General features: G+C 38.6%; 1 protein-coding gene across 1 annotated transcript in view; it reads right to left on the bottom strand.

Moving 5' to 3' along the window:
* POLR3B (RNA polymerase III subunit B) overlaps positions 1–23,948 on the bottom strand; it is a 123,654-nt gene that overhangs the window by 87,794 nt on the left and 11,912 nt on the right. The window contains exons 4-11 of the mRNA XM_074941077.1: positions 23,733–23,797; positions 23,058–23,133; positions 20,854–20,954; positions 17,176–17,267; positions 14,795–14,912; positions 13,007–13,115; positions 3,097–3,219; positions 1,388–1,504 (exon numbers count right to left, since the gene is read on the bottom strand). Of these exons, the coding sequence (XP_074797178.1) occupies positions 1,388–1,504; positions 3,097–3,219; positions 13,007–13,115; positions 14,795–14,912; positions 17,176–17,267; positions 20,854–20,954; positions 23,058–23,133; positions 23,733–23,797 (801 nt within the window). The remainder of the gene's footprint in view (positions 1–1,387; positions 1,505–3,096; positions 3,220–13,006; positions 13,116–14,794; positions 14,913–17,175; positions 17,268–20,853; positions 20,955–23,057; positions 23,134–23,732; positions 23,798–23,948) is intronic.

Below are 23,948 nucleotides of genomic sequence, written 5' to 3'. Positions count from 1 at the left end.
TAACCCACACACCTCCTGGGTGTGGTGTTCTGTCCCATCTAGTGGCACTGAGACCACTTAGAGAGACAGGCATATGTCTTTTAGCTGATGCACTAAGCTCCAAAGGTCCCAGGTTCGATCCCACCCGCCGACGACTGGGGTCTGTTGGCGTTACAAGTGCGGGCTCTGGGATTTCAACTGGGAAGTTCCTGAAACTCGGGACGGGCTTCCTCAGCTAGGGGAAGTATGTAACCCACACACCTCCTGGGTATAGTGTTCTGTTCCATCTAGTGGCGGGCGAGCGAGAGATATTAATGAGTTTTCTCTACCGCCTTAGCTAAGAGCCACAGAGTCTGTCGGTATTACATTAGCTTGAATTTTTCCCCTTTTGTTTTTGCAATACCTTCATTATGTCTTATATGAAACAGGAACGTCAAATACTAACATTTTCTAGTCTTTACTATTGAAAGTGGATCTCCAGAGACATTGCAGAGGGCATTATCACAAATACGTGTAAGTACTCCTCTGAATCCCTTCTCAATACCCACTTCGGCCATGACACCTACAAGGTATCAGCCAATATTTAACAGGCAACTAGGAAAAGCAGATATTTATATAATTACAAAAACTAATTTAAAAACATTACATTGTGTATAAAAATTGGTATTTGATAGTCTCGCTCCCCCTACTCTTCGTATGTTGCTCATGTTCTTCGATTGCCAACTCTTTGAGACAAGGATTGTGTCAATTTCTATTTGCCCAGCTGCTATCGGAGTTCTAATCCTAACTGGGGCCTTGGGGTCTTCTCTAACATAATTACACATATTTTTACAAAACTTGAAAATTGCATTCTTGGTGAGCATTCCTCCCAATGTTCAGACAATTTCCCTTCTTCACTTTTCATCATTCCACCTGTGTATTAGTTTGCACACTGTATTGGAAAGCTAACAGTAAAAAAAAATTAAAAAAAATAAAAAAATCATAGTTTAAATAGATTGAGATCCATCTGTTATACAAGCAGGATCTGTTGCAGATCAGGTTAGAGTTGTTTATAGCAGTCTCTCTCCTAGAGCGTCTGCAAGCTTCAGAGGGCAAGTCATTAAATGAGTATGTCGTAAACAGAAGAGCTCTACTTAGTGGGCTCTGAAAGTCTCTTAGGTCTCCTGGGCACTTCACTGTTCTTTTTAAGGTTTTACTGGTCTACTACTATGAGATTCATTCAGAACTCAGTCAAGTTCTAAAACAATTTCAGCAGGCTCTCTTTTGAATGGGAAAGTGCAACATGTTACTTAAAAATCTCAGCCACTGCATTAGAAGTCTTACTCTCTAATAGGATTCATACTAGTGGAAAACTTGTGTTTCACCCCCCAAAATAACATTTTTTCAAGTTAAGGGAAACAATACATACAGGAACATGTGTCAGGATGGTTGATGCTAGCAGCTCTCGTGCTTCCTCCATCTTCGTTTTCTTTGGGCCTCCCCACATCCTCTGCCTTCGTACCTTGTTTCCTATGTACTTTAATGCCTGTCAAGCGAGTACCACAGATGTGTTTAGTACTAAGAATGTCATCTATACATGTACACACATTTTTCATAATCATTGCAGTTTAGTTAGTTGTCAGTGGCATAGCTACAAAGTCAAATCACAGAAGTGAAAAACACCACATTTTTAAATACCTTTCATTCATGAGCATCACAGAAAGCTTCGTAGGTGATCAACTTAATATACATAACTGACAAATAAATAACATACTGTACATTTCAATATTATACATAGGTAACATCTGTGGATGAATAGGGAATGGTGAAAGGGTATAAGTGCCACAATATAGGGAAAATAAACCATCATGGGGACATGAGAAGCATGGCTCCACGTGCCAAAGACATGAATTCCTCCCAATTCACTTTTCATCTCCAACTCCTTCTTGTCTAGTCTGACAGTTTCATCCAGGTTAACATAGTAATTTTCTCTGGATACATGCAATTACAAGTAAGATTTATTTCCTTTCCTGTAGTAACCACATCTATTTATGTATACATGGCTCTTATTACCGTAGTAGAAAAGCACCTGCTAATCCATTCATGGATTTTATCCTCACACTGCCCCTGTAAGAAGGGAGCTATCACCCCCATTTTTACAGAACTTGGGCACAGGGCAGATTGAATGATTTACTCAAGATCACACAAGGAGTCACGGCAAAGCCAGGAATTGAACCCAGGTCTCAAACCTTGACCAGTGCACTATCCATTAGACCATCCTTCCCATGCTGTCCTTCACCTTCTTCCCCAGATTTCATCGCCTCTCTACTCAATTTATCTTTATTCTATTTGGTACTTCCTGCATGGAATGTTTTCTTAATAGGGTTTTGTTTTGTCTCTATGTTCCCCCTGCAGTCTCCCCTTGTACCGTTTTATTATTTCACGCTCTTACTTAAAAGGGCTTCTATGCCGGTCCTAACTGTGACAAATCCAAAAGGATGAAAAATAGAAAACAAGAGATCCAGTTTAATAAACTCAAGATTAATTATGAAAAGGTTTGATCATTTTTATAATGCAATACCAGAGATAAACTAAGTTTTTGCAGCTTGGTTTTAACAGATCAATAAGTACATGAAAAAACAGATACAGCAGTATGGCCTCTATTCCAGCTAATTAAGGCGTTCAGACTGAAGAGAATTATGACCCATCCTTAGCTGGTGGCTATTATTACTGGCTTTTATGCAAAAGATTAGAATTTCGGTAGAGTTCATGCACAATGAAAGCACTCGCACACTCATGTGGAAGGTTCCTGTCTGTGGCGTGACCAACTCTAAAAAAATTTGAGGCCCTCAACAAAAATCCAGCTCACTCAGATTATAGACTTCACTACCCACCACATACACTAAACATGGGCTACTTCATGTCTGAGTACAAATAGATGTGTCTTGGCTTCATTTCTTCTCCTCTCCTCAGACAATTAGAGCAGAAATTTTCTTGCGACATGTATGGCCCCAAGCCAAAAGTAAACAAAAAACAAAAAACCATGAAACTGTTGTGTCAACAACCCACGTACCAATGGCAAAATAAATAGTCATCATCTTTAGATTTTATAGCCTATGGCCATATGAAAAGACACACCTGCATCTGTGTAAAAATCTGAGCTTTCTGGCATTCTTCCAAACTGGGAGCAAATGCAGCCATCACGTGCTCTTCTGTACCAATCATCTGCACAATCTCTTGGTCACTCTCAACACCCATGGCCTAGGAAAGGAAGAAAAGACAGAAATAGTGCTGGCTTTATGTTAACTCACTGACATTTGCTTATGCTAATTTGGTATTGTTTGTCAGTATTACTTCGGAGCAAAAGCTACTTCTTCTCTCAGAAACCGTGCCATCTGGCATTGGCAGCCCATACTCAAGCTATGGAAGAACCTGAAATGGTAATCTTGATAAGCAGCAGGAAAGCAAATGCTCTAGAGTGCCTTTCGCTTGTGTGTGAGCTGTTCCTTATTTGCAGAAGTATACATTTAATATAATTTCTTAATAAAAATAAAAACTAACTAACAGTAGTCTTCCAAACGATCAGAGAAAGCCTATTCAAGAGCTACAATAAGGGAGGGTGAAATTATCTAAGAGATCACACATAAGCCCCCTACTCCAAACAGTTCTGCAAACTTAATGTTACAGCATATTCTATTTGAGTAACTTTTGCAATGTACCATCTTTGCAGCTATTTGCATTTAGAAGATGACTTCACTACAGAATCCCACTTGAAAGCCATTCTATCTATTCTTTCACTGATCCTTAGACACCTTGTTATACTTTATACTGTGGAAAAAGCTTAATAAACTAAGAAAGCGCTTAACAGGTTTAGAAAAATCTCTCTATAAATAAGTGTTTCAAGGTGGCAGCCAGCAGTGCAGGCCTTTGTGGATTCCAGATGGTGCTAAAGCTTTTCCCTTCACACATTTGTCTGGAATTCTGCCATATCAAGAAACTGGGAATAATCTCACTAAACCTCTTTTGGCGGATACAAGTAATAACATGCTTCTCAGAAGTTGGGAGTAAAGTTACATTTTGCATTCATATTCTTCCTTAAGCTGTGCACAACAAAGATCATTGTAAATAATGGCCTACGAGTTATACCCTATGCACCAATTCTCAATAAAAATTGAGAATATACCAAAGAGTCATATTTTCTTTAAAATACATGAGTACCTTCCTTCAAATAGTCTTTGCTGGGTGTTATTTTGCTTTTAACATCTAACTAATGCCTTGCCTTCTGCAATACATTTGTTGGCCCCTTTGTCAGGTGTTTGACACTGTTTTTAAAGGTATGAATGGTAGAAATCCTTAAAGTAAAAAAAAAAAATAATAATAATAACCCACCCACGTGTCTTGATGAGGTCTCAAAGCAACACATCTGTAATGGTGTAAGAATGCTCCAGTTTCAGTGTATATTGTAGGTTTGGTGTAGAGCACACATCACACTTCTGCAGTACCACCAGGATCCTATTATAACAATCTACAAGTAAATCTATCCAGGCCTCTATAGATTCCCAATTAAGATCTTCATCCAAGTCTTTAATCATTAAATATAAAGAGGAGGTAAAATAATCATACTTTTGCACATCATGGATAAAGGCTTCTACATAAAAGATGGCAGAACAGGTTCTTGATGAATATTTATGCATCTTGCAATTTAAATTGTTGCTGGTTGCTTAATTGAGAAAGATTTAAAATGTGATTAAAATTGTTCAAACACTTGTAAAGCAAGGTAGACAGAATGTCTTAATGAAAAAAGTGAACTGTGAATTTCCTGCTAACTGGGCTAACAAAATTGAGGTTGACTGCTGCTGGAATAGTTTCATTAAATCAGTATCAAAATGTCATGACTTGTTAGCTCATACTATACATGGTGTTGCACAGTATAACGAGTTTAGCTATGCATATAAGCCAATATGAACGCAATACTAATAGGACATGCAAACGAAACATTTGTTTGTATTTTTATTTGGTGTGTTGAGCAGCTTGATCATTCAGGTCTACCTTAATGCTTTTTTTTTTTTTAAGTACTTTGGGCCCTAATGCTGCATCTGCCCATGCACAATGCACTGCAGAATCAGGGCAGTTAGCTTGCAACACAGCTGGGATCCAGAAGCCCCAAGACATCTCATTAATATTATTCATATTATAGTAACACTCAGAATGTACAGACCTATTGGAATGGTGTCCGTGGTCTAAAAAGAAAGGCTAGGGGAAAGAAATATAAAAGCAAAGTGGTCAGTGAATAGATTTGCATAGGTCGTCTTAGTTCTTTTTGGATGAAGTGCCACAGGGGCTTATATTATGGGACAGAGGTGGGGGAAAGGGAAATCTCAGGAAGGGATATTTTAATATGGGCAGAGAAGTAAGGAGGAGGAAGGAAAGGAAAGGAAGGCAGGCTGTTGAGGAGAGTGCCAGGCTGAGAGAGTGAGGTTGGGACCAATAGGACTTGGAGTTTAGTAGAAAGCTGGATTGAAGCAAACAAACACACAGAGTGTGAAGAATGTCTAGAGTTCATACTGTAGAATGCAGTCTGCCAACCCCACTGGTGTCCAGGGACTGTGGAAGTTGCTGCTGCCTAAAGAAGCATGTGTGTAAGAGTGCACCTCTGCTTCTGGAGGCTGGCCCCAGCCCTGGGAAGCCCAGCTCTTCATCCCCCCGCCCACATCTTAATGATGATGTCTAGCGGTTGCCATGGCAGTTCCCTAGAATGCAGTTCTGTAATCTTTTAGGTTAAATTAGAGAATGGAGACTGGTAGGTGACTGGATTAAAAGATGTCAGAGAAAGTTAGAGGTTGACCCCATCACAGGTAGAATAAGTTTGTGGCTTTCACAGGTCAGAGATGAGTGCTATGAAATTAGAGATGTGGGAATCCATAAATTCAGCAGACCCACAGTGAGGGAGATATTAATCTGCTTCTTTAAGATTTCATATCACAAACTTCAAGTTATTGCAAAGTTAAAACCACTTCTTAATGAGACAACGGGAACCCTGTTCAATTCTTTCTTTGCAGATCCCAGAGTGTGCTATTCATAGGCTTCAATACATGCAGAAATTAGAAAGGTTTCAGCATAAAGATGTTTTACAAAACTATCTGGGTCCTAAAATCTGACTTTAAAGTTCCTTTACACCAATAGTTTTGGAACAGCGTATGATCTTCCATTATTTCAACTCCCAAGTCATTCACCCAGATCTATATCTGCCCATAGAGAAAATAATAGTCTCTAGGGGAAAAAACAAAAATACATACAAAATCATCTGGCCAATGATGTGTAACCAGCACACAAGTGAAATTTATTAAGCTAAAACAAGTGTTTTTTTGTTTGAAATCTGAAATTTCTTAGAAGGCTGTTTTTAGTTATTACACACATCGAATACATATTGCTTTCAGATCTTTTACGTGGAGCCGTTAGTGATACCTCTAGTTAAGGTTGCCCAACACTTTCCATTATAAAGCACTCTTCAGTTACTTATAACTGACAAATATTTACTGTTTGGACTAAATTTTTCCCATGCCAGGTGTTGGCTTCAGGCTGCAAATAGATGTATTATCTTCATGAATGTTTCAGCAAACATGCCGCAGCCAAGAATGAAATTAGTCAAAAGTACTTATTTTTCCCTCTGTTTAAAAAAAGAAAAAAAAAAAAAAGAGAGGTTTTCCAATCGTTCATTGTAAGTGATCTATTGCCTCCACCTCAAGGAGCAAAGACTTGACATTTGGTGATGGTGAAAGATGGGGAAAGGAGGATGAGAACTGCTGTCACTATCAAAAAACAACCAGCTAAGCTTTGGTCAAATTATAAACCCTAGGAAAATTAACATTCCCACATGCTCAGTACAGCCTGCTGCTAAAATGTTTAAATTGCACCAACTCCTACGAAACTCCCCGAATGGCTCCGGATGGTATGCAGGCAATGCAGCCCAAAAAATGTTTTTGGCCTGAAAGTCTGGAAGATACCATGAGTTCTAGCCTCAGCTGACATGTGTCATGTTAGTTCCAGGTCTCTTATTTTAAATAAAAGATTTGTTTGCATAATAATACTTATCAAACTGCTGTGAGGCATTAGCATATTGGTCTTCCAGTTGGGGAAACTGAGGCAAAATAGTTCAATGACTTGCCCGAAGCATGCAGTGGGTCACTGGCAGAGCATAAAATCCAGGAATCCTGACTACAAGTACAACATTCTAACCTCTCAATACAACTCTGTTTTGAGGAATGATAGTGTAAATAAACGCACATTACATAGCATCCTCAACAACAAAATACACCCATGCATACTCCACCACTTTCATGGCACACTTAGCTCCTTGCTGAAAAGGATCTGCTAAGTAATAGCAAGACTGTTGGGCATATTTTCATAATGTTAAATCAAATAATCCAACTATGGAAACAAAAAAGTTAACAGAGACATGTTTCCATATGCTATATACCAGGGATCTCAAACTCAAATCACCACAAAGGCCACATGAGGACTAGTACATTGGCCAGAGAGCCGCATCACTGACACCTTTTCATACAAAGATACAAAAGTCCCTCTCTGCCTCCGGCCCCGCCCCCACTCCATCCCTTCCATGAGGCCCCGCTCCCATTCCAACCCCTTCCCTGCCCCAACTCCACCCCCTTCCCCAAATCCCTGCCCCAGCCCCACCTCTTCTCCGCCTCCTCCCCTGAGCGCGCTCTGTCCCTGCTCCTCCCCCCTCCCTCCTGGAAAGTCCTAAGCACCGCCAAACAGCGGGAAGTGCTAGGAGGTAGGCGGTGGAGCGGGGACACGGCGCACTCAGGGGGGCCGAGGCGGAGGGGCGGGGGGGGAGGGGAGCTATGGCAGGCCACAGGAAATAACTAGTGTTTGAGACCCCTGCTATATATTTTTCTCTTGTCCCTCAAGAGTTTTTCTAAGATTATAACCATTGATAAAGTGGCATCTTGAAAATGAGGAAATCTTTCCAGGCTGAAAACTATTGATGTTACTCTCCTCCAAAAGAACTAAATATTTTATATATTTGGTAGATGAACTTAACTGATTAGAAAGTTTTGATACAATCAGAGGTTGCTAGCTCAAGTGACTAAATCAACAGACATCCTGGTTAGCCAGGAGCAGTAAGTATTACAAAGGAAAATAGTTTGCTCTGAAACACAAAAACTAAGTATTTTATTTTCTTACCTCCTATCCATATACTTAAAAGATATATAAACCAGAATATAGCTTATATAGTGCCCTTCATACCCCGGATCTCCCAAATCATTTTACAAAGTAACAAATAAAATACTGGTAGGAAAACAGCACAGCCATCATGTACTCAGCAATAGCTCTCTCATATCGTGGGACAAAATTAATTGTTTTCAACAAGAGAAGGGAAAAGAGCTGATGCCCTGGCCAAGATCCCTTAATAAAGAGTCCCATGGGATCCTTAATTTCCACTTGTATCATCACCAGCTGTGGTGAGAAGGACCTTAATTTAATATTTCATAGAAAGGATATTGCAAAAGTATGGAAAGCTCTATCACTGAGTAAGAGAATGAAGTTGCTACATTCAGGATTATTAAGTATACACAGATAATTGTTTACTTAGGCATATCAATAGAAATCTCTAAACTAGTTTACAAAATACACTGCTAACTGCACTGCAGAGAACAGCTGTGATCACCTGTCCTACTGCAACCCGTTGGTGTACAAAATGTTCATGTAAGATTTACAAGAAGAGTAGGCGGGAAGGAAATCAGTGATACATTATGAGGAACGTTGCCAGGATATGATTGAGGTGTCATTACCACATTGTTAAAAAAAAAAAAAGGTTTTCTATGACTAACAGCAGAGTGTAGTTGAATACCTCTGTGTATCTGGATATTTGGACATACCACTGGGTGACAAGAAACTGACAGTTCAACTTTGTAAATAAAGACAGACTTTAACTTCTGACTGCTCAAGGAGTAAGATCAAGACCTGCATAGGCACATAAATATTAATCTGATTTTCTAGAATAAAAGGAATTGTAAGCCCATTGCTTCTGACACTTTTACAGTGCATTTCTACTCATCAATCATTTCGTAATCCCCTTTAACACTGGTTGCTAAAACAGACAATATTGCTCATGTTTTTGAAGAGATCTGCATAATCAAAGATAAGAGATACTTCGGACTTGTTTCTCAAGACTTAATCTAAATATTAATCAGCTGTTTTCCATTTGCAGAAACAAATCTAATCAAACTGCTCCCCCACATATTACCAAAATTTTAAAGTTGCCTACTAAAACCGTCATATAGCAGCCACCTCAGAGGACTGTTCTTATGTTATGAGCAGGTGCTGCCCTCTTCTGGCAATTTATTTTTGATTTGTGTTAGTGATTTTTGTCATCGTTGTATCATTTACATTTTCACTCACTATAGTAAGGATTTCATTGGCATGAAAATGGACTTTACAATTTCCTAATCAGGGTAGGGCTCTTCAAAATTATGAAAGGGACTGATTGAAGCCATCACATATGTTAAGATGTTGGTGAGCTCTGGAAGTATATGAAAAACAAATGAAACTCTGAGCAAGTAAAAAATTAAGGTAGACCGGTTTTACAGAGAAAGAGAATCATATGGAATAAGATGCAAGAAAAAACAAGCTATCTTAAAAATGTTAAGCCTAAACATTATGAAAGACCTCAGTCTGCCAAGGTACAGAAGACCTCCTGAGAAATGTTCATTGCTTTCAACTCCCTGTGATAGCTCTGGGAGTGGAAGATAGCCAAGGCCAGATCTAAAAGGTGTTGAGCACTCACAGCTCTCCTGATATCAACTGGAGGTTGAATGCTCAGCACTTCTGAAAAGCCAGGCCCTTAATGCATTAGTAGGGTGAAGGTTCTAAGAGGGCCAGATTGAAAGGAGTTGGAAAGCCTAGGACATTCTGCAGTCTGAGGAAGGAGGGCAGCAGCAGAGGAGCCCAGCAAAAAGGCAGGAAAGCCGCATTACCTGATCTTTAATTTAGAAGAACAGCACTGATTGGAAGAGGACAGAACTGATTGGACTGGGAGGGAGTGAAGATGAGTGAATAGAAAATGAACATGCATGGCTTTGGGGGAAATGATGTGGCAGGATTTTTTTCAGTTTGCTACTAGACTTACATTTTGGACAAGGTGGTGTTGGGAAAAATTTTATAAACCCTGGAGCAGAGGTGAAGTTGCTGTGAGAGTTTCACTCAGAATCAGACCTTAACTTCACAAGAGTCAGGAAATGATCAGTGCAGAGTGCCCTTGGCATTCCCAATGGCCTCTTTCCAGCACTAGCTCCTTTGCTTCTGCTACCCGCACCACTCCTCAGGCTTTCCTGAGTCCTGAACATGCAGAAGGCACCGGGGCCTCCCAGCTAATCCTCTCTATCTGGGCTCTTTGCTCCTCTTGCCCCCTGCCCACCCCCATGCACTGAAAAGATTGCCAGCTCATGAGCCACTCTCCACCATGCCTTTCCCCCTTTACTCCTGTGAAAGATGTAGTGGTTCCAACTTCTTGGGTCCCTGCTCCCTTCCTCAAAAGGGACTAGCATCATGGAGGATGCTCTGCCTCCTCATCTGCTGTCAGAAAAGGAGCAAGTAGCTTTGGAGCCTCATTCAGCCCACTCTCCAGAGAAAAATCCCCTCTCACCCGGGGCAAGCAGATTTTTCTAAACCCTGCCATGCTCTACTGTACACAGGTATTATAAGGGGTCCTCCATTATATGATCATACAAACTATGCATTAATATAAAATCCTGCATCACAGAACATGCAGTCATGGTTATAAGAATGGGTTAGATACAGTGCAATTAGCACTGAGAAAACTGCTCTAAATAGAAAGGATTCATGGACAGAACTAAACTAAACATAGTGCCTGTCTTTAAAGTGGGGAACAAAGAGAACCCAGGAAATTACAGAATAGTCAGCCGAACTTAGACAGCTGGACAGTTACTGGAACACATTATTAAACAATCAATTTATAAGCACCTAGAAGATAACAGTGATAATAGTCAAGATGGATTTATCAAGAACAAATTATGCCAAACCAGCCTAATTTCCTTCTTTGACAGAGTCTGTGGCCTAGTAGCTAGGCAGGTGTGACACAGTGCTAGCTGTCGCACTCTGGTCACTGAAGTAGCTGCAGCACAGAAAAGGCTGTCGGCTTAATTGGAGCCAAGAAAGCTGTTTCTAGTGGGGACTACTGACACTGGGTGGTAATTGCTGGGGCTAATGAGAGAGCTGGCTCAGTAATCAGGAGGATATATAACTGGGAGGAACAGGAAGCAGGGGGAAGCTCAGAGAGTAAGCTGGGTGGAGGACAGAAAGCTGTGTGAATGGCTCCTCCTGCTGTATACTTGTGCCATGTTCTGTCCTGTTTGGAAACAGAGGATTAGAGGTGCTCATGGTGGAAAAGAAACAGACTGTGTGTTTGTGACAGAGACCATGAAAACAGACTAGGCAGCGCTGCTCACTGGGTAGCTGAAGGAGCACCCTGTGATGTGGGAAGCAGCAGACATGCTATATCTTGATTTTAGTAAGATTTTGACACAGTCCTACATGATATTCTCTCAAACTAGGGAAATGTGGTCTAGATGAAATTACTACAAGGTGAGTGCATAACTCTTCGAATAACACACACTCAAAGAGTAGTTATCGATGGTTCTCTGTCAATCAGGGAGGACATATCTAGTGAGGTACAACGAAGGATCTGTCCGGTACTATTAAACATTTTCATTAATGACTTGGATAATGGAGTGGAGAGTATGCTTATAAAATCTGGAAATCACACCAAGTTGGGAGGGGCTGTAAGAACTTCAGAGGACAGCATGAGAATTGAAAATTATCTTGACAAATTGAAGAACTGGCCTGCAATCAACAAAATGAAGTTCTAGAAAAAGAACTGCAAAGTATTTCTTAGGAAGGAAAAATCAAACACAAATACAAAATGGGGAATACATGACGAGGTGGTAGTACTGCTAAAAAGGATCTGTGGGATATAATGGATCACAAATTGAATATGAATCAATGTGATGTAATTGCAAAAAAGGCTAGAAGTTTGGGGTGTTCTAATAGGAGTGTCATATGTAAGACGTCCTGCTCTACTCAGCAATGGTGAGGCCTCAGCTGGAGTACTGTGTCCAGTATGGGGCACCATAAATTAGGAAAGTTTTACACAAATTGGAGAGAGTCCAGTACAGAGCAACAATAATGGTAAGAAATTTTAAAAACCTGACCTATGAGGAAAGGTTAAAAAAAACAAGCATATTTAGTCTTGAGAAAATAAGACTGAGGGGAAGACCTTATAAGTCCTCAAATATATTAAAGGCTGCTATTAAAGAGGATAGTGGTTAATTGTTCTCTATGTCCACTGAAGGTGGGACATGAAGCAATTGACTTAATCTGCAGCACAGAAGTTTTAGAAAGTTTTTCCCGATATCTAATCTAACTATAAAGATAGCTGAGTACTGGGATAGGTTTCCAAGGGAGGTTGTGGAAGCCCCATCATTAGACGTTTTTAAGAACAAGTTAGACAAACACTTCTCAGTGGTGGCCTAGGTATACTTGGTCCTGCCTCAGAGCAGGGGCATGGACCAGTTAACTCCTCAAGGTCCCTTCCAGCCCTACATTTCTAGGATTCTATGAAACATACATGGTTACTTTCACCATTACTGAGTCACTCTTTAGTTGTTCACCAGTTCTGATTCAGCTAATAAAAATGCCTTAAAGGTCTTTCAAAATACTTTGAGCAATCTACGTTTTGTAGTTCTATTTTGTATCTTATACATACATTAACTTCAAAAGAAATATAGCAAGGACAACCTTTGGCCTTTGCAGGAAGAATTAAAGGTTTGAACATTTCCGCCCATATCTCTATATTTTACTCTACTCCCTCTAATAATATGCTGTAAACTCAGTTATTGTCAAACTGTTCGTGTCCAGAATTCCTTTACAGAACATATTACATCATGAGTGCTACTACAGAGCTTTGCTCTTGAACTAAAATTTTGTAGACTGACAATTATATTACCTTAAATATAATAGCAATGGGAATATCTTCTGACAGAGTGTTATGCCTCAGGTAAAATCTTCCTTGTTTCACAATCATATTTGTTCTGCTCTTCTTCTCATGAGTGGAACTAAAGTTAAAAAAAAAAAAAAAGTATTTTTTACTTAACTATTTTAAAGTGCTTTATAAAGAAGATTTCACTCACTCAGACCAATAAATTCCAATGCCTTTTATTGATTTTAAACAACAGCTACAGATGCGTAGACCAGAAATAAGAGAAGGTTACTTGTGATGGGGAACATCAGTACTTAAATTTAGTAGGATGAGGATTAATTGAAAATTGCAAAACATAAGTGAGTAATACATAAACAGACACATGGATCCAATTAGCTCTTTCTATGCACAAGGACTGTTAGACTTTCAGCAGTGAGACATAACCACACATCCTCTTGTTGTCTTTTTGGTCTCGCTTTGGTTGCTTGTGTAATAGTACTCCAGTAGGAAGAGATAAGTGTTGGGGCATCTATTAATAAAGCACATATGGTGGCTCATAACACAGCAATAGGTGCTTTAGGATGCACTGATTTTTGGTTAAAAATTAACACAAAAAGCTGAAACAGAAAATAAAGCTGGTTGGCTAAGAATAAGAGGCCCAACCCATAAGAATATATCTGCAGTCTTCAACAATTTGTGGAGTACAAAAAAAAAACTCTCAAAAAACACCCTATAGATTTTTGATCCATACTAAGCTGATTTAGCCAAAGATTAAGTTGCCCCCCACCCCAACACCACTCCCAACAGATTAACTTTTTCCTTGACTGGAGCTTGTGTAAATAAGTCTTCTAATTAGCATGGCACCCATTTTCCCTACCCCACTGCAGAGATGCAACCATTGGGTAGCCCTAGATCAAGGGTCTTGTAAAGGACCGGCCATTTCATCACTAGTTAGTTGGTTCAAATCCACTTCAGATTTGTGTGTCTGAATACTGCCATACTCTGATGGCCACTGAGTGGTCAAAGTAAATTGACCAGTACCGAAAAGGCAGGGAGCCACAACATAAAACATTACACCTCAACTGGTTGCTGGCAGCATCAGCTGGGAGGTCTGAGTGGGTATGGGAACCTAACTGCCCTCCTAGTCTTAGCGGTGGTAAGAGGTCAGGAAGCACATTGGTGAAGCGGTGAGGAAAGGCCTGAAAATGTCACTATGCATGTTGTAGCTGGCATATGACTGAACATACGATTCAGGCTCCATGATGAGTCAGACTCTGACAACTCTCATGAGCACTAAACTAAAGAAGTTAAACTTATAGAGCTTGAATAAGCCTCCTACACATCCACATGTCGATGAGAGGTCAGCGTGCTTATGCATCAAGGTTGGGTGGCAGGTTTCCAGTGTTTACTAGAAACCAAAAAAAGAGAGAAATCTTCTACTGATGTCACTTGGCGTTTGCCACTGATAACTGGAGCAAGATTGGGTCAAATACTATAAACTATAGGTAGCACTTGTTTTCTGTATTTTTACAGCAAAAAAAAAAAAAAGCGTCACAGCAAAATTTGCTCTATAACAAAAACTGTAACTCACTTCACTAACTTAGGGCCAAATCTGAAGTCTCCCATTGACTTTGATGGGAACTTTGGGCAAGTGGACTTCAGGATGGGGCCTTAAGTTATTGGAACTACGTTAGAAAGAGAGTGGTGCTAAAAGTGCTTTCAATATTTTTTGCACTAAACTGAAGTAAATGAAAGTTAACTTCCAAGTGATGACATAAACAAGACTCTTAAGAGATTGCAGTGCATTTGCCATACCTGGTAACAGAAGCTCCAACTGTCCCTTTTCTATCAGCTTCCACAATGATCCTGTTTTTGGATAATTGCTCTTGAATAAGAATGACTTTCTCTACACCTTTGACAATGAAGTAGCCACCTACCAAACGGAGAAGAAAAATGGGTTTGCACTTCATCTTCCTCAGCTATTATTCACCTCTTACGATATAGTTTCAAAAATGTTATAATGTATAAACATAAAAGTAAATTAAAAAATTAAACTACAAGAAATGCATAAAGAGAATTACATAATAGGAAAAGAGGGGGAATAAACACCATCTCACAAAATGTTATATATAATTCTAATCCAAGGGGAACCTCTTATAACTATGGAGAGAGAAAAGACTATTATATCTTGTTGGAATCTTGTTATGCTGATCTACTTGGGATCTTAAGATCTTGTTGGAAAGTGCTGATCTGCAAAATGATAGGTGCTAAAGAGAACCCTAAGGCGGACAGAAAATATTTATCAAAAGGATGTTGTTGAACTGTTGGTACTTCAAGTTAAACCACAAATAAAATTGTTTGCCAGAACAGCACCTGATTAAGACATCATGATTAAAAGGACTGACCACATGAGGTGCTCAGCAAATTACCAACACAGGACCCCAAATTAATAAGCTTGGTTTCCATAATTACTTTCTCCAGTGAAACATTAATTTAATATTAACCTTTTTTCCACTCATTTCAATTCTATTGTAGTAACTGAAGCAATGAAGAATCTATACTTCTTGTTACTGTATTCTAATCAGAAATCTGACTTGGAACAATCCTCAACTTGTATAGCATTTTACGCCAAGGTGTTTTGTGATCATAACCAATGAACACAGAGATAAAATGGAACAGGGAAATCATAAAGGTACTTCCTGAAAGCACTTTGATAAACGACAGGAAAGGTGGGAGGCGGGGAGAAGAGAGAGAAAAGTCAACACACTGATGAAAAACTACAACCAAAGCAAGTAAACTTTAAAAAAAATCCGTCTTTAATAAAAAAATAATAAAAATAGTATGGACAATTAAGAAATTATGAAGATCTTGACATCTGTTGCTAACAAGCAGATATATGAAAACGTAGGTAGAGATAACATCTGTATTTCCCCAGCTTTCTGGATTATATACATATCTATCTTTTGGTGGTTTCCCTATGAACCATTAACAATTTTTTTTTTTTTAAATCATGGTAAAGCCAGGTTACGACATTAGTAACTTTAGTTTAAAATCCCTACTTCTATAAGGGAAACATAGGAGATACTGTACTGGATCAGAGCACTGGGCTTCTCCTTTAAGCAAAAAGAAAAGGAGTACTTGTGGCACCTTAGAGACTAACCAATTTATTTGAGCATAAGCTTTCGTGAGAGCTTATGCTCAAATAAATTGGTTAGTCTCTAAGGTGCCACAAGTACTCCTTTTCTTTTTGCGAATACAGACTAACACAGCTGTTACTCTGAAACCTGTCCTTTAAGCAAAGTATATCTGGCCAACAATGCAACATTATATCGGTGAAGGAAAATTTCACTCCTACTCTAAGTCGTCATCAATTTATGTCTTGAAGTGTTAGATTTGTCTCTAGCTTATGTACTCTAGCTACAAATGTTAGTCATGCATATAAACAGTCAAGAAACTTTTGAACAATTTGGTACAGTATTTTCCCTGAGCTGTGAATTCCACAGGTTAATTATACAATGTAAACAAGTATTTCCTCTCCTTTGAGAGTTGCTTCTGTATATCCTACTCATGGGATATATGTATGCCCACACCAAGAAAGAACAGATCCACAGAAGCAATATACTAGAAGAATAATAGATACTGGTAAGTAACCTTTCCCTTTTTTTAAGGTGCAAAATTTTAAAAAGCCACCCACTTTCAGTTTTACCTTTTTCCGCCTTGGTCTTGCTCTACAGAACAAGGGGAATAGAAGTACTTACTCTTTTTTAACCATACTGTACATTTTTAAAATGTCCTTTTATCCTCTTAGCATTCCCAGTATTAATAAATTGAATATTTATTCTCCCCTCACAAATCAGCATTCTTACCTCAACCCTTTCAAAATGTTGGACTTCTGAGGCCAGGGGACCTGTCTGAGCATACAGTTTTCCATATTGTCAGAACTGTTTCTCATCCTTTATAAAATACACATGAAAGCTTATTTGCTTCTTTAACTACTAGTATATATTCTGTAGCTACCCATTATGATAATTAGACAGAGCCTGACTGATCTTCTTAGGAAAATAACTAGTACATACAAGCAAATGAGATTATTTTTCTCCCAATATACATTATTTTTCTCTCTCTAAAACTATCTTTTAGAGAGGAAAAAACCCACTAAAGCCACAGAAGGAAAATTAATTGGATGAAGACAGTACCTGGATCTAAAGGGCATTCATTAAGTTTGGCAAACTCTGCTGGAGTTTTCCCAGTAAGAACACAATTGGAGCTGCGCAGCATTATAGGCATTCTGTAAGAAAACCACAGTTATCCTTGTACCGTAAATTAAGAAGAATGACAACATGAGAAGACACAGACCTTACAACAGTCAGTGATGACAAAACTGGAGAAAAATGTGTTGAACATTTACAACCCAGGGGACTTGAAAAAGTAGAGATCAGAAGTAAAGTACAAAAGCAAGGAAGCCGAGTTAAAGTTCCTCTCCTTTAACTCCCTCCCATTGTGTGTATCATCATCAAATATTCTGACAAAATGTGTAAAAAACCTAAGTGCTGTAATATGTGATCCAAAGAAAAAGAGTGCAAGATCCCAGGAAAAGTTCATTCAACTGTTTCACTTTTGCCAATGTATGTCTGAGTTTTTGCTGTTGGATAATAAGCAATTCTGGAGTTCTCATAGTAAAATCATCCACTTTTCTTATTGTAAAATGCTTTTTCAGTCAGATTCACAAGATACTTTTTCAAACCTTACATTTTTCATTGAAAAAGTCTATGAGAAGTGAGGGCACTTTATTTCAAAGGAAAAGAAATTGCGTTCTGGACGTGATAAAAAGTAATTTATTAACACACTGTATTTGCTTAAAAAACAGCCACATGCCATGGTTCTTCCTACAGATGAGTAACTAATTCATCATTATAGTGAAATTTACTCCTTTGTAGAGGCCCGCGTAAGGCCCATGCTCCACATAAGTCCTCCAAATAGCGCTTATATGAGACTTCAGCAATGCTTAAATTTTGCCCTGGCCCCCTTTGCTGGGATGAATTTCATCCTAATGTGTTTGAGCGCTCTGTGAGGCAGCTATGCAACTAAATATCCACTTCATCAAATGGGACTCCTGAAAAGTTTAAATTCAGTCATCTCTTGCTAACTAAACTTTATTCCTTTCCTTTGGAGCTTTTCAATTTCATGGACTTCTTGGCCATTTTCATATACTTAAAACCTAAAAATAAAAAGCGATTGACCTAGTTGTGTGTAAATTTCTGTATTTAATAAAGAAGAAGAATTGCTATCTTCTCACAGCAATGCATCTATGCAGATATCTTAATTGCTCCAGTTATGTCTTCTTGGGACAGTGTGTTCACTCGCTCACTAGAGATAAGTAACTTTATATGCCAGTCATTATCCTAGATCACAAATGTGATCGGCCTAATTCCTTGGTTACTAATTTCAGGAATCATAACCAGTTGTTAGAGAGAACCAAAATGGGGTATGTAGATATCATGATGAAAACCAAATGGGAACAGGCTTCAACCCTCAGTTTTTCGATGATGGAAAACATGTTACTTTGCAGCTTCCGTGTCACAGTATAAGACGACATATTTACTCATTTAAGGAAAAGGAGTCAGATTGATTTTTTTTTTCTCCCAAGCAAACAGCTTCAAATGTTTTGTTTTATTTTTTAAAAGAAAAGAAACAAAAAATGGGGAGAGGAATAATGAGCCAATGCACATTGAAAGTGCATACAGAAATACAAAAGGCAGGCAAACTAATTTGGAATGAAATAAAATGTTATATGGGTTTTTTTTCTGTCCAAAGATTTCTCTCATACAACACAATAGAAGCCACTTTCCCCACCAAAACTTATAGCTGCTCTATGCTCCCACTACAACAGCACAAGAAGAAAAAAAAAAACAAAACACTTATGTGAACTTTCTGTTTCCAGCTGAACTGCAAATCAAACAAGAGAGTATGACATGTGCTCCCTTGGGGCAAGCAAATTAACTTAAAGGTTTATGAAAAGATTAACACATTGTTCCAAAAAGAGGTGGAAATATATTCCCAGTCAGATATTACCACTTTTAACATATTTAAAAATTTAAAAACACACTTTTTGGAATCTATACATTTAAAAACTTGTTTAGCTATCTAGAGTAGTATCACAGGACTGATGTGTTTAATGAAGTTCCCTCTCTTTTGTATATCATTGGCTGTTCTTTTATATAAAATGTTCATTGTTAACCAGTAGTTTTGGATATTGTTTTAAATGTAATATTTCTACTAAGTAAACCAAGCTGAAAGTTTGTTGTTATGACTCGCCTTTCATCCAGACATGGAACTTGTTAGTCTATTGCATTTGGAATTAAAATCGTAAATGCATAGGATCACTGGAGCCATTTTCAAATCACAAAATAGATTGGTACATCAGTGCTGTGTCAGAAGAATATTTTCTTTTTTCTTGCAGTAACGTTCCCACTTGACAGGAGAGGAGAAGGTATAGAAACTGCAGGTTTTAGTGTACAGCTATAGTGCACTAGGTCTGTGGAATACTTTGGTCTTTTTTGGCTTATTATACCATGATTGCTTTACAAATCCTCATTCCTTTCATTGTTTAAAAGTGTAGAAAAATCAAGAAAAAATGTTAAGTGAATTATGCTCACCCAGCTGCATTTCCCTCCTGTAGCCACAACAGATCACTATATCTGATGCAACGGTGTAGAAGTATCTTGATAAGTGATCACTACATACAAGTTTTTGTGAAAATGTATTTTCACTTGATCACTTTTTTTTTTTTTAATTACATCTAAGTCACTGCATGGAATGATTATGAAGGCCTATTTGTACCCAGAAATTCTTTCAAACAATCTTTCAATCAAGTAAAGGCTCAGAAATAACAAAAACTGTTATTTGCATTTACGGTAAGTTTGGCTCTATACCTATACTTCTGTGATCCATGTTCTCTTGACAAATTCAATAGAAATTAATTTTGCTTCGGGAATCAAGGTCAGGGACTAGAGAATGTTGGGAGCTTAATCTCTTCCTCCTGCTGCTTGCAGCCAGTATTCAGTCTGTGTTATTTTTCAGGTGATATATGAAATATTCTTTGTAGGCCACTGCCATTTTTAGCCACTTGTCTATAGAAGAGCCATTTTATCTAGTTTAAGGAGTTTTGGAATCCTGTCTTAGTGAAAACTATAGGGACTGGGTCCTCTGGCCCCTCTAGAATTCTCAGGGCTTCTTTTTTTCCCCCCTTTCAAGCATTCCATCCTCTTTTGGAGGAATTAAGTGTTCTTAGCCATACTGGCAACCACATCCTTGGTCTACTCAATTGGTATTCTTGCCTCTACACAGCCACATCTACTCAAAATATCACTTTGCAACATCCAATCTAGACTCTAGATTGGTAGAATTTTAAAGGAGAATTTTATCAAGATTGGAATCCAGTGATGCTTGCATTTATTGCTTTTTGCCATCCACTTTCAGTAGCAGACCTCCCAAAATTCTCCAATTCAGGTAAAGAAGGCTGAGGTGTGAAGCTAATGTGCCTAATTTTTGCTTTAAAATAGCCCTGCTTGAGGTTGTAGTATTTGTCTCTTTCTCTCTCTCTAGCTAGGCATAAATCAAGTTTTGGGGAAGAGATTCAAATTACAACTTCCAAAAGCTCTGGAAAAACAAAAGAAATTTGCAAAGAGACCAACAGAAACATATCCTCTCAGCTGCTATTCACCAAGCTCCACTTGCAAGGTTATTTTTTATTTTAATTTTAAGGTGGAAAAAGAGCTTTCCCTAGTTTTTTTATATAGTGATTAAGTTTCACACCAATGAGATCGATGGCACACACAAAAACTGATACTGCTATCTTGATATTTGTATCTTACCTGCCAATGGGTAATGCATTGCGAATAATCCTCTGGCTACCTCTAGTGTACTCAATGTCCACTGTAATTGGAGCAGAGTAGGTCATATCTCTCAAGCGACACTTAAAAGGAAAGAGATAAATAGACATTTTTCACCCTTACTTCAGAGTGGAGATTCTCAAGATCTACTCAGAAGATCCCACTTTTGCCTGGCCTCCCACCTACAACCATGAAGGATGAAAGCAAAAGAGAGCTAGATCGAGTCTCTTCAGTGTCTGTCAAACAAAATCCAAGGCATTCCAAAGTCTCTTGTTTTTTTTAAAAAAAAAAAAAAGTTTCAAGACTTCAATAGCAGCCATGGTAACTGCTTCTTCATATGGAAACATTGTGGCCACATGAAGCAGTTTAACTTTTAAAGCGATGGCACCTTCCTCAAATGCAGGTACCCCTAATCTGCAAAAATTGAGATCTGGATTTCAAGACCATCCCCACTCCCACCGGTGCTCAGATCTGGTGTTTTGGTTCAGGCATGTCTCTATGTACTGTATCTTAACATCAAACAGCATGGGGCAATTGAAAGCGTCGTAAGGCAGCCAATGTGTAAGATTAAAAAAGGACATTTAGCTAGCTTTTAAATACAATAATGGACAATTACATGGTGCTTCTCTTACAAAAGAGGAGTTATAAAAGGTTGAAATCTTAAAATGTCACTTTCTCTCAATTCCCTAAATCCCCACATGCAAGTTCCTCAGATATCATCGATAGGAGCAGCACTCACAGAGCTAGGGCATAAAATAGTCCAAGGCTCTGTCATTCTGAACTTTCTTGATCTCACCAGTCTTCTCTCCCCAATCCAGTAATCCAATGTCAAACTAGTTTTGCATAAACATACACGTCTGCAATGTTGATACAAGGTTCATTTGCATTACCAGAAGACTTCAAAGCTACATACTATATCTTATTCATGGCCTCAGCCTTTGAGTATGTTACCTTCATTTAGGCACATTCTCAGGATTCTGATGTACTCATTGAAGGTTTTGTACAGCTATGAATACAGAATTAACAGTATATGGAGTAAAATGCAGGTTTATGATGGAAGACAGTTTGCCCTGTGGGTGAGGACATGTCTATACACAAGATGGGCCCGAAGGATTACTGTATATTGCCTGTCTCTCTTTTCCCTGCTAAAGGCAAACAGTTTCTCCAGTAACAAAAATTAATTTACACCAGCAGTTCTCAAACTTGTTGGTCACGTGGTGCCAGCTCTCCTCCTATTTTCCCACTGCTAAATGGCAGTAAAAAACACAACATTAAATAATTCTCTAGTATTACTTTTGTGTGGGAGCAATTGGGATAATTGTCACAGGAACGGTATGTGGTCATGAACTGAGAGGGAGGTGGTGATCCATGAGACAATTCCTTAAAAAAGTAGTCCAGATCATGAAAGAGCTTCAGAACACTCACCTATATTTTATCCCTTTTAGAAAATAAAATGAACACAAACTCCATGAAGAGCAGAGAAGTGGAACAGGAGCCAGACAGGTGCCTAAAATCTAAAGTCCATATGTAGGCTCTTACTTAAGTAAATGGTCTGATTTTCAAGAGTGCGGAGGACCTACCAGCTCTCAAAGACAGGTGCTCAAAGACTACAAAAGCGCAAAAAAGACTACATTTAAAGAACATTAAGGATGTTGTGGTTAAGGCACTGGATGGGAACCCAGAAGCACCAGGTTCTGGGTTCTAGTCCTGGCTTTGTCTCAGACATCCAACATGATACAGGGAAAAACTATCATAATGCACGATGGACTGAATTAATATTAAGCAGACAACTTTAATTCTGGCACTTCCTAACTTATGAGTGGTTGATTTTGCAAACAATGTTTTTTAAAAGCTGTTTTTTCTATGAAATATGAATATATATATTCTCTCATACAATATTCACTTTGTTTTATCAGGAGAACCTGCTGCTTTAAACCGGAAGAAGAGTTTTTAAAAAGTGAACAATTAGTTATTCAGGTATTTAGTCATTTCACAACCACTGGAGTGATTTTCTTACAATTAGAATGTTAACTAATGATGCCTTCTTTTCCCAACTAGGAATACACCTGGCCATTATAAGAATCTTTCCTGACAGCAAAGAGATACTGGGCAGGAAAAGCTATACACAATATCAACCCACCCACCAGTAAACATGAAATGAAATCCACAGTTGAATTCACTATTACCTCATGAGGAGACACAGGTCTTGTTACATTAAAGCTTTCTTCAACATCTGGAATCCCCACATAGATATTGAGGTATCTGTAACACAAACATTGCTATTATCAACCACGAAGATATTTGTGTGGTAGAACTGAAGGAAGCAGAGTCCATTTTTCCACACAATTCATTTTGATAATCTCCCATTCTAATAATAAAAAAATAGCAACTGTCTTCCCAGAAAAAAGAAAAGGAGTGCTTGTGGCACCTTAGAGACTAACACATTTATTTGAGCATAAGCTTTCGTGAGCTACAGCTCACTTCATCGGATGCATTCCCAGAGTATCCCATAGCGCTTGATCTATGCTCTATCTGGAATTTTGAAATAAGTCTTGGAATTCATGTACAAATATAAAAGCAAAGTTACCTTTGCAAATGAAGAGCTATATTGGCGCCTCAGCTATGAGAATTCACCAGACTACTGAAAAACCATCACTACAATGTATTTTTACTGCATGGCTATCAATTCTGTTTAATGTGGTCATTCAAAGCTCTAAGAGATCTCTTATTTGGAGTGTGGTTTACCTCGTCCTTCTCAAGTATATGACAATGTAACTACATTTTTATAGTCAATTACAAATTGTTATGCAAGATAATACTTATACTGCTACCACCAATACAGAAATCAACCTTATGCTTACTTCAAATACCACATTGGGTCAGCATCACTTGTGACTTTTTCATTGGCTTTCATGATTTTCTTTATCTGCAAAAAAGAAAAAAGAATTGAGTCACATGACTTTTGTAAATTTAGGCCTATTCCAGGGGGAGGCAACCTATGGCATGTGTGCCAAAGGCGGCATGCGAGCTGATTTTCAGTCGCACTCACACTGCCTGGGTCCTGGTCACCGGTCCGG

Source organism: Natator depressus, chromosome 1, assembly GCF_965152275.1.
Source record: "Natator depressus isolate rNatDep1 chromosome 1, rNatDep2.hap1, whole genome shotgun sequence".
Lineage (NCBI taxonomy): Eukaryota > Metazoa > Chordata > Testudines > Cheloniidae > Natator > Natator depressus.
This window is presented reverse-complemented; position numbering and strand designations above follow the sequence as displayed.